At 47.5% G+C, this 17,526-nt stretch overlaps 1 protein-coding gene across 1 annotated transcript in view; it reads left to right on the top strand.

The window, feature by feature from the left end:
- LOC134934698 (prostaglandin-E(2) 9-reductase-like) overlaps window positions 1–15,375 on the top strand; it is a 78,009-nt gene extending 62,634 nt beyond the window's left edge. The window contains exon 4 of the mRNA XM_063930070.1: window positions 15,262–15,375. Within this exon, the coding sequence (XP_063786140.1) occupies window positions 15,262–15,375 (114 nt within the window). The remainder of the gene's footprint in view (window positions 1–15,261) is intronic.
- Window positions 15,376–17,526: the final 2,151 nt, after the last annotated feature.

Here is a 17,526-nt window from a genome sequence, read left to right as displayed (position 1 = left end):
TTGTATTGTATTATTCTTTTGCAAATAGAACGTTCATATAAGGTGTTAGAACCTAATACCGGTATCTGTGTATTTATTATATTTCTAAGTATTCTCAGAGCGTCGGAGACGCTCGTACTGTTTCCAAGTTAATAAGGTTACACTGTGTTACATTTACACCCTATCACTGCACCAAGATTTATTGCATAAATACATTGTTTATGGTATAGTTATAAAGGTTTAACACGGTAAGCATCAGCGCCGCTTGTGATCTCCTCGTGGTCCCAAGCGTCCGCTACGCTAGTAGCATATCATTACGTTAGTCGGCAGCCTATAGCGTGCCTGCCTGTGATCTCTTGGCCGTGAGCGAACGTGACGCTCGAGCGTCTCGACTACGGCTAAGCGATTGTTACGCAACGTGCGTACCCTTACGGTATACCATACGCCAATAGCGTACTGTGTTCTTCCACCTTTTAGAGGGTTTTAAGTAAGATAAATATTAGGCTTTATCAATTGGCGGCTCGTCCGTCCTTCACATATCTGCACTAGGTAATTTCAGCAGACATTATCCATCAGCAAAGGGCGGGAGGTCATATTCCTCGTCGTGCTGACCGGATAAGCGTCTGCTTCGCTTAGTAAAGGGTGCTGAAGGAATCCGGAACCGGAGGTAAGAACAATACGCTAGTGTCTTTTAAAACTGTTTATTTCTGACTTGCGTACGCACGCACGCATATATCTGCACTTCTTTTCATTCGTGTATTTTCATATCACTCTCCTGTTTGCCATTTCACAATTGTTAACGGGCTAAGAAAGATTTGTTGCTATCAGTAGTTAAAGAATAAAAGTAATACATTTAAGGGGTAATTTGTAAAGCACGCACACAGCTTTGCCTAAGATACAAGGAAAGACCTGGGTGGTGCTCGGTCGATGGTTGAAGACCATCTACATTGATAAACGTGTTAATTGTATTTCTGTGGACATATCTGGCTGGCATACACGTGTTTTCTAACAAAAGGGTTAGACTAGTGTACGCAACGTAAAGGCCGACGCACGCAGCGTATATTACGCAACGGAGCGTCTGGATACTCCCACGTAACTCAAATCACACGATAGTATTATTTTAACAGGCGAAAAGGTGGCAACGCGATAAATAGCGCAAGTCAATTTTAGTGTCCGAAATTTAAACTAATAGATCCTTCTCTAAATTTACGACTCATCTGGTCTAAAGGAAAGAAATTTCTGCGCAGAAATAGAAACAAAAGTAAAGTGTACATGTGATGAGTGAGTGTTTGCATATATATGTTTTTACAATTTTTGGGTTGAACCACAAGAAGTCGAGTTCTCGTGAGGTACATACATGTAAGTGACGTGCATGGTGGCTAGGGAGGCATCCCTTGTTAAACATAAATTTGAGCATTAGAGTATAGCAGACCAGGAGGTCTACTGTAGCACAGACCAGGAGGTCTAGGTACAGCAGACTAAGAAGTCCGCTATAGAGAAAAGTAGCACAACACCAGGAAGGGTTGGTGCGGAACCCATATAGGCCATTAAAGCTCTGGCTGAAGGAATTCGCAGCCGCAATTTTCGATTCCACTGGTCGCTCCGCACATAAGATTAGTTGCTTATGTGCCGAACGATTGTACCGCACGTAATTGTGTGCATTAGTTAGTAATCTGACCCAGTGCCATTTGCGTACGAAAGGGGTCATAAACGCTATTTGTACATTCTAACGTGATTTGTGTAAAAATTTTTATTTTAAGGGAGGTTCGCTGGTCACTCAGGAACTATCCAGCAACCAATAGTTACTGGAAAGAGTAAGTGCTCTTCGGATCACCCTCGCATGTTCCAGTAAATAGCGGTTCAGGTCGCAGGGGCCCTGGGTCGAGTACGCCAGCGCTAAGGCAGTGTGTGGGCGTATTGGTCGGCGTGGGCGAGTGAGTGGGGTACTCGGTAAACCGCCACCGTCGGCCTATCTTGAACATCTTGGTTTTTGTAAGGGTTCGCTGAAGACCCTGATTGAAGGTCAGAGGTAGTGAAAGCAACACCTGCAAGTTATGGGGGCCAGTTGTTCAGGTAGGGGGCGATCAACCTCGGTTCGGGTTGATTCAGTAAACCGACCAATCGGGTCGGCAAGGTATGTAATGTGTGAAAAATACGGTTCACACACAGAGGTTTTATGTGATGAATGGGAAAGAATGACTGTACATGACGGGGAGAAGTTCCCAAGAGTAGGCAGCTTTAGCCCAGATGTGTTACTAAATCTAAGGAGAAGGATATGTCTCATTAAATCAACAAAGAGACGGATCAAACATTATGATTATTTACAGTTATGGCAACAGGAGGGTGAAATACAGAGAGGATTGGCTCAGGCGGCGGGATCTAACCCTATCAGGAAACTGATAGCTACGGCACCACCGCCACCTTACATAACGGGAGAGAAGTTGGTTGCGGAGAATGACGCACTAATTTGTAATAAACAGGCACTTAGTAACTGCATAAATGTTAAGGCTAATATGAATAAGATGAGTAATGCAAGTATTAACCCGTGCAAGTTGTACCCTGTTTTAAACTTTCCCCAGGAGTGTGATCAAGAGGACGAATCGGCAACAATATCGGCGCTCTCTCTAGCAGCCACCATATCAGAAACAGCAGTAGGCACGTCCCAACCCCCGAGATTAGTATCAAAAGCCCCTAGCGGAGGGACAGGTGAGGTCGTATCAACGGGTAAGTACGGCACCATACACTATGCTGAAACCATTTCACCACAAGCTGTAGAATCTATTCAGAATGATGTAAGTAGACTTAATCCCGTTAGGGTAATAGCAGTGCCAAATGGGAAAACGGACACTTCAGGAGTCACTCCTGTCAGAAACATTGCCATGCACTGCCCATTTTCCCGAATGGAATTAAGAGCAATAGTGTCTGAATTCCCTGACCCTAGAAAAGATCTAGTTGCTAGCCAGAAATACATTAGAGACTTAGGGAATATAGTAGAGCCCAATAACAAAGACTGGCAGATATTGCTGAGGGCATGTTTACCCTCCAATGTCGACTCAGCACAATTTTTAGCTGACTGTAAATTAGATGAGGATGTACCCCTTACGGATGTGTACAACCAAGACAATGTAAAGAGAATAAATTTACAGTTAAAAGAGTATTTTCCAGCTGTAGTTAAATGGAACAAGATTTTCTCCATAAAACAAAAAGAGGCAGAAACAGCTGCTGACTATTTTCACATGGCATTACAGGAAATGGCTAAATACACAGGCATAGAAGACATAAAGACAAATGTAAATCATAGAGAAGTAGCAGTATCTGTGTTAATGGATTAAAGGAGGTATTGAAGGCTAGGGTACAGACCACGCAACCGTGTTGGTGAGGTCTGTCGGTGGCTACTTTAAGAGAGGCCGCCCTTGATCACGATCGGAATATAACCAAACACAGGGAGTTACAAAGTGATAAATTAATGACCGTAAGTATACAGGCCCTGACTACAAGGCAACCTTTGTATAAATCTCCAAACCCTGTGGGTAAGTCAAATGTGGTAACCTGTTATTTCTGTCATAGAGAGGGACACTTTGCACGAGACTGTAGAGTGAAAAACACACAAATATCATATCAACCCCCTAGACAACGACATGACACACGAAATTGAGATCAGGGACCGCAGAGACGGAGTCATGAGCCACATGCAGGGGAAACAAAAAGGTATCCCCCAAAAAGAGACTGGCAAGTCTCTGGTAGTTCCCATTTACCCCCTTCTCAAGTAGTTGCTGCCAGCGCGATTCAGGGAGGTCACCATACCCAATAGGGGTGTGGCCATACCTGTAATCTGCAGCCAGTGAAATTGATTGCAAGCCTTGGAAGTGAACCCGAGGTCACAATTGATGTAGCTGGTAAATCATTAAATTTCCTTGTAGATACGGGGGCAGCCAAATCAGTGATAAATTCGACAGTGGGCATGAGAACCACTGGTAAGACAATTCCAGCCATGGGAGTAACGGGAGTAGTCCAGCACTACCCTGTTAGCAAACCAGCAGAGATTACAATAGGGCCTTTGCATACCAAGCATTCCTTTTTGCTGGCGGCATCGGCACCGACTAATCTCCTGGGAAGAGATTTATTGTGTAAAATGGGGTGCGTCATTTATTGTACTCCTGAAGGTGTATTCTTAGACATACCTGAGAATCACGCTCAGGAAGTGCGAGACATGCTAGACTCCCCATCAAAATTAATGTCCCACACTGTTATGTTAAATAGGAATCCATCCCAGGTAGAAGAAATGACATCCCAAATACCAGAGTCACTGTGGACTAAAGATGGACAAGACACTGGATTAATGGCAAACGTAGCTCCAGTAGTTGTGCAAGTAAAAGATGGTAGGATAGCTCCAAAAATCCCACAATACCCTCTGAAGCCAGAGGTGGAGTTAGGAGTTTACCCAGTAATAGAGCGCTTGCTACAACAGGGCATTCTGGTAAGAACATCCAGCACTGCCAATAGTCCCATCTTCCCTGTGAAAAAGAGTGGGGGGAGGGGTTACAGGCTAGTACAGGATCTAAGGGGGATTAACAAAATAGTTGAGAGTCAGTTCCCTGTAGTGCCAAATCCAGCTGTCATCCTTATGCAGATCCCTCCCACTGCGAAATTTTTCACTGTTATTGACCTCTGCTCCGCCTTCTTTTCGGTACCCCTGCATCCTGACAGCCAATATTTGTTTGCATTTACATACAGAGGAGTCCAATACACATGGACTCGATTACCGCAAGGTTTCATAGACAGTCCAAGTATATTTTCACAGGCTTTGCATGATTGTTTACAGTCTTTCCAACCAGAGAGTGGATCGATATTGATACAGTATGTGGACGATTTACTACTGTGTTCAGATTCACTGGAAGCGTCCCTGAAGGATACGAAACAGCTCCTGTTTCATCTTTCAGACACAGGACACAAGGTTTCCAAAGACAAACTACAATTATGCCAGCCTAAAGTAAAATATCTGGGACACTGTCTAACACAAGGACTGAGACACCTGACCGCTGATAGAATTCAAGCAATTAGAGACATGACTCTGCCACAAACCCAGCAACAGATCAGGACGTTTTTAGGAATGTGTGGGTATTGCCGTAACTGGATCCCAGGTTTTTCCATTCTAGCATTACCTTTGCAGGAGATGGTTTCATCAAACAAACCTGATCGGATTTCGCATACAGACGAATCCGAGATGGCATTTGAGAGACTTAAACAGTGCCTAACGCAGGCACCAGCATTAGGTATGCCAGACTATGGGAAACCCTTTGAGCTATACGGAACAGAAAGTGCTGGTTGCGCGGCAGGCGTCCTAACCCAAAAGCACGGTGATGCCAGCAGGCCGGTAGCATACTACAGCGCTCAGCTAGACACGGTAGCGCGATCCCTCCCCACATGCTAGCGAAGTGTCGCTGCGATAGCATTGCTAGTTACAAAAAGCGAAGATGTAGTGCTAGGACACAACCTCACAATTCATATGCCACATGCAGTGTCAGCCTTGTTGAATTCTGCCCAAACCAGGCACGTCTCATCAGCGCGGTTTACAAGATGGGAATTGGCATTAATGGCCCCCGTAAACATCACCATAAGGAGATGCAGTGCATTAAATCCTGCAACATATCTCCCAGGTGTGCCTGGACAGGCACAAAGGATGGAGGATGAGAGTGATGGGGATGGAGGATTTAATACAAGGGATGACACACATGATTGTATGGAATATTTGACCCAAAATTTCACGGCAAGGCCTGACATCAGTGACAACCCAATGGAAGATGTAGATTTTACTTTCTACACTGACGGTAGTTGTCACAGACAGACGGACTCGGGAGACTTGTGTACTGGATACGCAGTCGTAGATGACCAAGGCACCATAGAAGCAGAACCGCTAGGCCCACCTCACTCAGCCCAGGTTGCTGAACTGGTTGCCCTAACCAGAGCATGTGAATTGGCTAAGGGAAAGTCAGCCAATATCTACACCGATTCTAGATACGCCTTCGGGGTAGTCCATGATTTCGGAGCCCTATGGCGCCTCAGAAATTTCATGACGGCAGCTGGTACACCGGTAGCGCATTCAGCTCACATCAAAAGACTTCTAACAGTGATACAGGAACCCGACAGAGTGGCTGTTATCAAGTGTAAAGCACATACATATAGCCAAGACCCAGTATCACTTGGTAACAGCCGAGCAGACGAAGCTGCTAAGTTAGCAGCCGGTACCCCCAGACAGACAGACATCACACAATTGATGGTATTTAATACCATCAACACACAGAAGTTGTGTGAGATGCAAAATTTGTGTTCCACACAGGAAAGGGCAGTCTGGAAGGCAAAAGGATATGGCCAGGAGTCCTCAGGACTCTGGACAGATGGACAGGGTAAACCAGTGGCCCCCAGAGCATACCTTCCATGTTTAGCTGAAGCAGCACATGGGCTGACTCATCTGGGCAAGGAGGGAATGTGCAAGTTGGTAAGAGCATATTGGTGCGCCCCAGGATTCTCATCCCATGCAGGTAAGAGAGCAATGTCATGCCTTACCTGCTTGAGGAAGAACATCGGAAAGGCAATACCAACAGAACCATCCCATATCCCACCTACAGGCGGCCCTTTTCAGGTAATACAGATTGATTTTATACAATTACCCCCTTGTCGAAATTTGAAATATGTACTTGTTTGTATAGATGTGTTTTCAAATTGGGTCGAAGCATTTCCTGCGGCCACAAATACCGCTATGTTTACTGCTAAGAAAATTGTGCAGGAATTTGTGTGTAGATACGGTATCCCTAGAATAATTGAAAGTGATAGGGGTACCCATTTTACAGGTGATGTCTTTCAAGGAATGTGTAAGTTGATGGGAATTGATAGTAAGCTGCACACTCCATATCGCCCCCAGGCGAGTGCGAAGGTGGAAAGAGTGAACAGCACTATTAAAAATAAATTGAGCAAAGTTATGGCAGAAACAGGATTAACATGGCCAGAAGCTTTACCCATTGTACTATACAGCATCAGAACCACTCCCAGGTCCCCTCTTAATCTGTCCCCCTTTGAAATCTTGTTTGGTCGACAACCGCATGTTATGATTAACCCTCAGGATAATTTGAACTGTAACAATGAAGTGACTGTAAAATACCTGGTTAACATGAGTAAACAGCTAAGGAATCAAAATGACAATCTGAAGTTAGTGATTCCTGATTTGCCAGATAGTAATTGTCATGACATTGAACCTGGGGATTATGTAATGATACGGAATTTTCTACGCTCAGGTTGCCTTATTGACAGATGGGAAGGACCATACCAAGTCTTATTGATTAGCACGACAGCATTGAAGGTTGCCGAGAGAGAAACTTGGGTTCATTCGTCCCATTGTAAGAAGGTTGCTGATCCAGAGAGGTCCCGTGATAAAGAACAGACGGTAGAGGAAGTTGTATCACTGGAGTGTCTGTTTCAGGAGGACTGAGACGGCACCTGAGCATTGAAAATAATAAGATCGGAGGCAGTTGTCGATCCCCTGTTCCCTTTTATTGTTTTTCTCCACTTCCCATCCCATCCCCCTCAATTACTTCTTTCCCCATTCTCATTCTTCTCCATTTCCTCCTATAAGATGGACTTGCCCCAAGAGACTGTGATCCGGATTTTTCTGTTGACCATGATGTTGACCAGAGCAGTCTGTTCCGGCGAGAGTACCATGGAGGTCGAGAGAGGTTCTGGAATGGGTTCTGATGACAGAGATGGAGGCGTAGATTTCCAAGAACAACATAATCACGAGTAAAGGCGAGTATCAGAAAACGATCTGGTAGCATTGACAATAGAAGAAATTGTGAAGGATTGTTAGCTGAAGAGAACTGTATCTGTCGACTCTGTGACAGTGTAGTTGAGGATGGGTGTATCAAGAAATGCCAATCCAGTTTTAATATCCACATGGACCGGCATCCATTGAGTGACTATCACTCCTTAGTGGGTAAAGTGTTAAATCAGACAGATTGTTGGGTATGCTCTCAAGTACCTCAAGGCCATAGCAAATCAGGATTAGTGCCCTTCCCTTTAACTATAGGGGAGGTACTTGAGCTAAGTGGTGGGAGGCCGGTGGACAGGAGGTTTAATATCTCCAGTCCTCCTTGTTTGAAGCTCCACCAATATTGGATAGATCCCTAGTATGTTTTAACATTTCCAATCCCCGAAAGCCGGGAAATTGGGAAGTGTCATGGAATAACCAAACCATGACCTTTTCATACAGAGCCGATAGAATGCCTACAGATACAGAGCTTATACGCCACATAGCTGGTAGTGGAAAATATTTCCGATATAGGTATACCCTAGGAAGTAGGTCCATGAGAGTTGGAGAGGTATCACTAGGATACTGTGCACATATCATACAAACTGATACGTGTAGTAAACAGATGGGAGAATTAGGGTTAGGAAATTTCATATGGAAAATGTGTAATATGGTTATGTCCTACTCCGTCCCATATGTTCTCCCCGATGATGCATATTTCATATGCGGGAGGAAGGCGTATAAGTGGCTTGCCCCAAACTCAGAAGGGTTATGTTATATTGGAAAAGTACTGCCTGAGGTAATGACTGTATCACATACTAAAATGAAAGATATTCACCGCAGTGCCCAAGCTCCTTATACCCACACTCATTACGAGCACATCGTTAAACGGCACCTGATAGAGAGAACAGAGCATCCGGCCTCTGACCTGATCAGTGAATCCACCGGGATTCAAGTCCTAATCGTGTTAGATATCACTCGCACCGCCAGAGGAGTGATAAATTATAAATATATATCTGCGCTTGCAAATTTATTAGACAATATCACTGAAATGTATGATGACACATTCAGGTATACTGGAAGGGAGCTCCAAGCTTATAAAACAGAACTGGTTCAGCATAGGATGATTCTCAATTATCTCACAGCAGTGACGGGCAGATATTGTGTCACACTGGCAACGCAGTACGGCGTAAAATGCTGCACTTATATTACGAATAGCACCGAGGACCCGGTCGAGGTCATAGACCAAAAGATGGACGACATTCTCCAATTAAAGTGGGAATTCCGCAGGAGACACAATCTCACCCTTGCTGCTGTGGGTAATGAGCTGACCAGTTGGGTGTCATGGTTGAACCCGCGAAATTGGTTCTCCGGTTTAGGAGAATGGGCTCAAGGAGTTATAATGGATGTAGGGAAGTTTCTTCTATGTATCTTGGGTGTTGTCATATCGATTGGCTTGATATTTAGATGCGTTCAGGCTTTAACGAAGTGTAAACGGAGTACTAAAGTGATGAGTCTAAGGAGTGAGGACATTATAATTCCAATGGATGTGATTTATGACCCAACGATAGAGACACTGTTGTGATGAAAATGTGATTCCACGGTCCGTTTCTTTCACCTGTTTCTCGTTTTTCTCCAAGGTAAAAAGACCCGCTGGAAGAGGAATTTGATGACCCGGTATACAGACAACAGATGGACTAAAGAAGAAGTTTGACAACCTTGTACACAGACATCAGATGGACTATGCCATAGACCCCCATGTCCCTAGTACTTTTAATTTTACGCTAGCCCAACACTTTTTGTAAGTCTATGGACATTGATAAAGCTTTGCTTACGTTTATTAGCAAAAGCACAAAGAGACTACAGTCAACACGTACATCAAGACAAGACAATAAAAGACAAGACCTCAATCGGCAAATGTATATTAAACTCACATAGTTTATCAATGCATTTACCATAAGTGTTCTTTATCTTCATCTCTACAACCTTCAGGTAATGACACACATAGTCGATAGGGAATACAGGCACAGATATCAGCACTCACATATTCCCCCCCATTCATGTATCATCAACTAAAATGTGCTCCCCCATTTTGTTGCAACCAAAAGCCGAAGAGAGCTCGGTAAAGTTTGACAGGCCATCCACAGACCCGTACCACGGGATAAGAAGGAATTCGAATGTATACTTCGCAATACCTCGAAGCTTGATTTAAAACACGTACGGCACGATGATACATGACCCCCCCCAAACATGGATTCATACACACATGCTTCTGCTATCTCACTAGGTCATACCCTTTTCTCACCTTCTCCTCTCCTCCCCTACCCAACCATAGAAATATTAACACATGACATATATATTTTTCTCGTTTTGAAATGTTTTAGAAAGTGGCAGTTATTGGTGACTGCCAAAGGGTGGACTGTCAAAGTCAGAAAAATATCACGCTACACATTGCCATATTTGCGCCTCATGCGTGTCCCCGCTGCGAGTGCATGAGCTCTCCCGTGCGTGCGCATACTCGCTGTTGCGTGCACCCGCAGGCGCACGGTGTGCGCATTTACGGTAGAGTTTGCGTGCGTCTGGCGGGCGACTCGTTCGTAACATATTTTAACTATATAATGTATTTTGTAGATTATGGTCCCTTTGATAGAATCTGAAAGTTTAGTTAATGTAGCATGTTCATAGACAAAGAGATCCCTCTTTGTTTGATATGAAGGGTCAGACAGGGGTTATACAGTGGTGTTTAGTATCCATCGGAAGAGTATTTAATTAGCAATATTCCGGTGTTGGTTTGAAGCAGATTAATCGCTCGTGCGAATAGTTATGGACATAAGAAGTTTATGGACATTTACTATTATTTGCACTTTATTATCCATGCGGCGGGAAACCCAGTTTCCCACCCACCTGAGCAGTTGGAAATAGTCACAGCCCACCTGTATGAATCAACCTATGACCTTTTGTTATAATGCGAAGACGAATTCCTGTGTCCAATGAACAATAAGAATATAGGGACCATTGTACTGTATTATGTGTAGGGTATAAAAGGACAAGCCACTCTGGGCCAGCTCTCTATTCTCTTCAACGGTTCTCACCACTGATAATCGGGAGCTGGATATCCAGAGGCGCATGCAATTGTTTCCCTTGAGCGTAAGTTTCTCCGCAACCATATTGCCTTTATTGTTATTGTGAGCCATATCTCTCTCTCTCTCTTCTCCTCTCTTCTCTCTCTTTCTCTTAAGTGTTATTGTACTGCTATTGTATTTCATGTGTAGTTTTCTGGTTAGGTAGTCAATGTTATTTTGGTAGTGTATGACTTGTATTGTATTATTCTTTTGCAAATAGAACGTTCATATAAGGTGTTAGAACCTAATACCGGTATCTGTGTATTTATTATATTTCTAAGTATTCTCAGAGCGTCGGAGACGCTCGTACAGTTTCCAAGTTAATAAGGTTACACTGTGTTACATTTACACCCTATCACTGCACCAAGATTTATTGCATAAATACATTGTTTATGGTATAGTTATAAAGGTTTAACACGGTAAGCATCAGCGCCGCTTGTGATCTCCTCGTGGTCCCAAGCGTCCGCTACGCTAGTAGCATATCATTACGTTAGTCGGCAGCCTATAGCGTGCCTGCCTGTGATCTCTTGGCCGTGAGCGAACGTGACGCTCGAGCGTCTCGACTACGGCTAAGCGATTGTTACGCAACGTGCGTACCCTTACGGTATACCATACGCCAATAGCGTACTGTGTTCTTCCACCTTTTAGAGGGTTTTAAGTAAGATAAATATTAGGCTTTATCAATTGGTAGCAACTATACTCACAAAAGTTTGGGGGGTTTGGAAAGGGGGTGGGTTCAGTGAGGTTCCTATCCGTGGGAATCACTTGTAGCGGCTGTGGATGGTGATTCGAGGTGCTACGTGTGGTGGAGGGTTGGGTGTGGGAGGGGGTCCAGAGGTGTTGTGGGTGGCGGAGGGGTGGGTGCAGGGGCATGGATGGCGTAAAGGGTGCAGAGGTCCTGTTGGTGGGGGAGGTGTAGAGGGGGCGCGGATGGGGAGTGTAGTTGCTGTTGGTGGGGGAGGGGTGGGGGAGGGGGACTGTGGATGAAGGAGGGGGTATGGAGGTGATGTGTGTGTGTGTGGGAGGGGCGATGTAGGGGTGTGCGTTTGGAGGTGCAGGGGGGGTGAGCTTAGGTGATGGGTTTCAGAAGTGCTGTGGGTGGGGGAGGTGTGGGATGGCACGGATGGGGGATGTAGATGTTGTGGATGGGGGAGGGGTGGATGCGGGGGAGCTGTGGATGGGGGAGGGAGTCCGGAGGTGGTTCGGGTGGTGGTCCAGAGGTGTTGCGGGTGGGGGAGGGGCAGGTGTGGGAGGTCCGCAGATGTGGAGGGTGCCTGTAGATAATGCGGGCGGGTAGGTGCTGTGGTTGTGGGAGTGGCGGGGGTGTTGCGGGTGGGGTACGTGATCTGGATGGGGTAGGTGATGTGGATGTGCGGTAGCTAGGGGAGGGGCGGGTGCGGGGATGGCACGGATGGGGGAGGGGGTCTGTGGGCGCTGTGGATGAGTGAGTGGTGGGTGTGGGGTTACGGCGGTTGTAGTGGGCCAGGTGTGCTGCTGCAGTGGGTGGGGGAGGGTGCCGGTGCAGGGATACCGCAGTTGGGGTAGGGCGGTTGGTGCAGCTGCGGCGGGTAAGGGAGGGGCAGGGGAGGGGGTGCGGCGGTGGGGAAGGGGCGGGTGTAAGGATGCTGCGGGTGGGTTGGGGGGGGCGGGAGGGGGTGTGGATGGGGTCTGTAGATGCTGGTGGTGGAGGGGCAGGTGCAGGAGGCTGTGGATGAAGGAGGGGGTCTGGAGGTGCTGTGTGTGGGGGAGGGGCGATGTAGGGGGAGTTGGGGTTGCAGAGGGGGAGGTTGGGTGATGGTTTGTAGAAGTGCTGGGGGTGGGGGAGGGGAGGTGTCTGTAGATGATGGGGGTGGGGGAGGTGCTGTGGGTGGGGGACAGGTGCGGAGGGGGGGCAGGGGCTGGAGCAGTGGTGGTGCAGTTGGGTGGTGGGAGGCAGCTGCTGGGGTTCCGAGGGTTGGGGAGGTGGTGCGGGTGGGGGAGGGGTGGGTGCAGGATGGGGCAGTTGCGGTGGTGGTGCGGGTTGGGTGAAGGGTGCAGCAGGGGGGAGAGGTGGGTATGGGGGAGGGGCAGGGTTGCAGCGGGTGGGGGAGGGGCGGGGGGTGCTGTAGGTGTGGGAGCTACGGGTGGGGGCGTGAGTGCCGCAGGTGGGAGCGGATGTGGGGGATGCGTTGGGTGCCGCAGGGGGGGCCAGCGGGTGTTGGTGCTGTGGGTGGGGGAGGGGGCAGAGTGCCACGGGTGGTGCGGGTGTTGGTGCTGCGGGTGGGGGAGGGGGTGGAGTGCCACGGGTGGTGGGTGGATGCGGTGGGTGTCGCGGGTGTTGGTGCTGCGGGTGGGAGTGCCGCGGGTGGGGGGCGAATGCGGTTGGTTTGCCTCGGGTGTTGGTGCTACCGGTGGGGGAGGGGGCGGGAGTTCCGCGGGTGGTTGGCGCGGGTGTTTGTGCTCTGGGTGGGGGAGGGGACGGGAGTGCCGCGGGTGGTGGGTGGATGCGGCGGGTGTTTGTGCTACGGGTGGGGGCGGGAGCAGTGGCGCCACAACGTGGGTGCGGGCCGCACCCGGGTGTTACCCTCTGAGGGGTGACACCAAAGTGCCGGCTCCTGTCACAGTGCAGAAGCCAGAACTGCAGATTCAGCAGTGTCCGGGTGAAGGCCGTATGCCCCGACCCACAATGTGCCGAAAACGGGGGTCGGGACGCGAAGCCACGCCCTTTCCGTGAAGCCACGCCCCCTTTTCACCCGCGACCGCGGGTAAGTGACGGGTGGATGCCGCGGGTGGGAGGCAGATGCGGGTGGTTGCCGCAGGTGGGAGGGGGGGGTGAGTTGTGCCGAAAAGGGGGGTCGGGGCGCGAAGTCACGCCCCCTTCCGCGAAGCCACCCCCTTTTCACCCGCGACCGCGGGTAAGTGATGGGTGGATGCCGCGGGTGGGGGGCAGATGCGGGTGGTTGCCGCGGGTGGGAGGGGGGGCTAGTTGTGCCGAAAACAGGGGTCGGGACGCGAAGCCACGCCTCCTTCCGTGAAGCCTCACCCCTTTTCACCCGCGACCGTGGGTAAGAGACGGGTGGTTGCCGCGGGTGGGAGAGGGAGCGAGAGCAGCTGCCAGTGCTCAGCATGTCCCCCTGAACTCTGCAGCAGCTGCTAGTCTGTGAGGCGGGTAGTGTGAGTTCCGCTCACAGTCAGCGGCTGCGGTGTCACCAGAGAGAGTGTATGGGGAGAAGGGAGACAGGGGACTGGGCGGAGATGGGGAGGGGACTGGGCGGAGAGAGGGAGGGGACTGTTCCTGGCCAGATCTGTGCCTGTGACTCCGCCCAGCGTTACGGGCACAGAGTCACAGACTTGGGCAAATATATAGGAGATATACAGTGCATCCGGAAAGTATTCACAGTGCTTCACTTGTTCCACATTTTGTTTTGTTACAGCCTTATTCCAAAATGGAATAAATTCATTTTTTCCTCAAAATTCTACACACAATACCCATATGATATTGTGAAAAAAGTTTTTTTGAGATTTTTCCAAATGTATTAAAAATAAAAAACTAAGAAATCACATGTACATAAGTATTCACAGCCTTTGCTTAATACTTTGTTGATGCACATTTGGCAGCAACTACAGCCTTAAGTCTTTTTGAATATGATGCCACAAGCTTGGCACACCTATCTTTGGGCAGTTTCGCCCATTCCCCTTTGCAGCACCTCTCAAGTTCCATCAGGTAGGATGGGAAGCATCGGTGCACAGCCATTTTCAGATCTCTCCATAGAAGTTCAATTGGATTAAAGTCTGAGCTCTGGCTGGGCCACTCAAGGACATTCACAGAGTTGTCCTGAAGCCACTCCTTTGATATCTTGGCTGTGTGCTTAGGGTCGTTGTCCTGCTGAAAGATCAACCGTTGCACCAGTCTGAGGTCAAGAGCGCTCTGGAGCAGGTTTTCATCCAGGATGTCTCTGTACATTGATGCATTCATCTTTCCCTCTATCCTGACTAGTCTCCTGAAGATTTGAACCCATTACCTTCATATTTCAGTCAGACACCTTACGCACAGAGCTATTTGCTCCTGTATGGGAAGTATGAGAGTATTTTGAAATGTGTGTAAATGAAGGAGTGATTGACTAAAGGTGGTTAGGAATGCGAGGGGGAGATGGGGGCGGCCAGGTGATAAAGAGGAGGAAGTTGCATGTGATTAAAAAAATAATAATTGACAAATGCTGCAGAACAGCGCCCCCTGCCTTGCGGTGCCCTGTGCGGTGGCACATGTCGTACCACCCTAGTTATGGCCCTGGTCACCTTTTTTGTTTTTCACTTTGGTTTTGTAAGAAAAAGCTTGGGAGCTTTACCGCGCCTAACCGGGTGATTTGTGTCCCCCCCCCACAGGTGGAATGTCACATATACCTGAATCAGAGTAAACTGCTGGAGTTCTGCAAGGACAATGACATTGTACTGGTGGGATACAGCGTCCTGGGATCCAGCAGAGCTGAGGGCTGGTAAGAGTGAGCCAAGTGCTCTGTGCACCCACTAGGGAACCCTGTGATTATGTTCTCATTATACTATTAGCCCCAGCCTTGGACCATGCTGGGTATGTATCATGTAGTAGCAACAACACAAAGAAAACTCTCATGCCTGGGGCACTCCGTCTTAACAATACAACTTAACTTTGAATGGCTTAATTAAAACTTGACTACAGGGACTCAACACATATAAGAACAAAGAATTGATGTATTTGGTGAAAAAGATCCATCTAAGTTGCAGATAATGATCCTCATCACCAATCTATATTATCGTGTAATGATCGCCAAGGAACCCTCTTATATTATTCGTACAGTATAAAACTACACTGTTTGGTAGTATTTAGAATCATGTACTCTTATATTCCAAATGAACAGTAGCTACAGTATGTAACTGTGAGTTCAATAGATATTGGTATCAGATAATCCTTATAGGCAAAAGCTCATAGATTAGATATATAGAATGAAGGAAGCGTACATATGGTCTAAACCTGGTTTCTGATTTTGACCATCTTGTCACATGACATTGGACGACCAATGAGAGTACTGCTGCACCTGCATGCAATGCCCACATGTATATACTGCTGCACCTGTGTATAATGCCCACATGTATATACTGCTGCATCAGTGCCCACCTGTATATACTGCTGCTCCTGTGCATAATGCCCACATGAATATACTGCTGCATCTGTGTGTAATGCCCACATGTATACACTGCTGTACCTGTTTATAATGGCTGCATATATATACTGCTGCAGCTGTGTAAAATGCCCACATGAATATACTACTGCAGCTGTGTATAATGGCCGCATGTATATACTGCTGCGCCTGAGTATAATGCCCACAAGTATATACCGCTGCACCTGTGTATAATACCCACATGTATATACCGCTGCACCTGTGTATAATGCCCACATGTATATACCGCTGCACCTGTGTGTAATGCCCACATGTATATACCGCTGCACCTGTGTATAATGCCCACATGTATATACCGTGGCACCTATGTATAATGCCCACATGTATATACCGCTGCACCTGTATATAATGCCCACATGTATATACCGCTGTACCTGTGTATAATGCCCACATGTATATACCGCTGCACCTGTGTAAAATGCCCACATGTATATACCCCTGCACCTGTGTATAACGCCCACATGTATATACTGCTGCACATGTGTATAATGCCCACATGTATATACGGGATGCAGTTAATTCATCCGCTGTCAGGATCCCGGCAATCAGGGGCTAATCCCACTTGTGGGTGTCCACGACACCCATAGAAGGCCCTATTCAATGAGTGTCAGATTTGCCGAATAGTCGGCACTTGAATAATAGACACTTGTTGGGAAACATGTGGATCTGCCATTTACTGTCGAATCCACGTGTTTTGTCGAATTTGCGGCCGAATTCTACAGTTTTTGGGTCCGTCTTCGACAAAATGGATCCGACAAAAAAAAAAGTGTAAAGGCATGTTGAAAACGGACCCAAAAACTGTTGAATTTGGCCGCAAAACTGTCAATTGAATAGGGGGTGTCGAATTAGGTGCAGTTTTTCTGACGGGTCAGAAAAATCAACACTTATTGAATAGACCCCAACGTGGGAATAGATCTTGTGCCGAGCGCAGCGAGCCACCAAGCCCAGGGCGTGGCTAGCGTAGAGAGCCCTCAAGGGAACTCTTTGCACTCCCCACCATGCCGGCATACTGGTAGCTGGGATGCTGCTGTCAGTATATTGACGGCCGGCCTCCGGTAAACCATACTGATCCCGTATATACTGCTGCACCTGTGTATAATGCCCACATGTATATCCTGCTGCACCTGTGTATAATGCCCACATGTATATACCGCTGCACCTGTGTATAATGCCCACATGTATATACTGCTGCACCTGTGTATAATGCCCACATGTATATACTGCTGCACCTGTGTATAATACTCACATGAACCCTTTGGCTCATATTTTGTGTGTAAATCTGGCTCTGGTAATAACAGAGCCTCCTGAGCCATTTACCTCACCGCACGTCCCTGATTCACATCACTACCTGGTTATTAGTGTTCCCAGACTACTGGCAGCAGTTACTATTTGTAATAATTGTTGGGTATGGGATACCGGCAGTTACTATGCAGGC

Source organism: Pseudophryne corroboree, chromosome 6 (genome assembly GCF_028390025.1).
Source record: "Pseudophryne corroboree isolate aPseCor3 chromosome 6, aPseCor3.hap2, whole genome shotgun sequence".
Classification (NCBI taxonomy): domain Eukaryota; kingdom Metazoa; phylum Chordata; class Amphibia; order Anura; family Myobatrachidae; genus Pseudophryne; species Pseudophryne corroboree.
The sequence above is the reverse complement of the archived record's forward strand: the minus strand, read 5'-3'. Positions and strand labels throughout refer to the sequence as shown.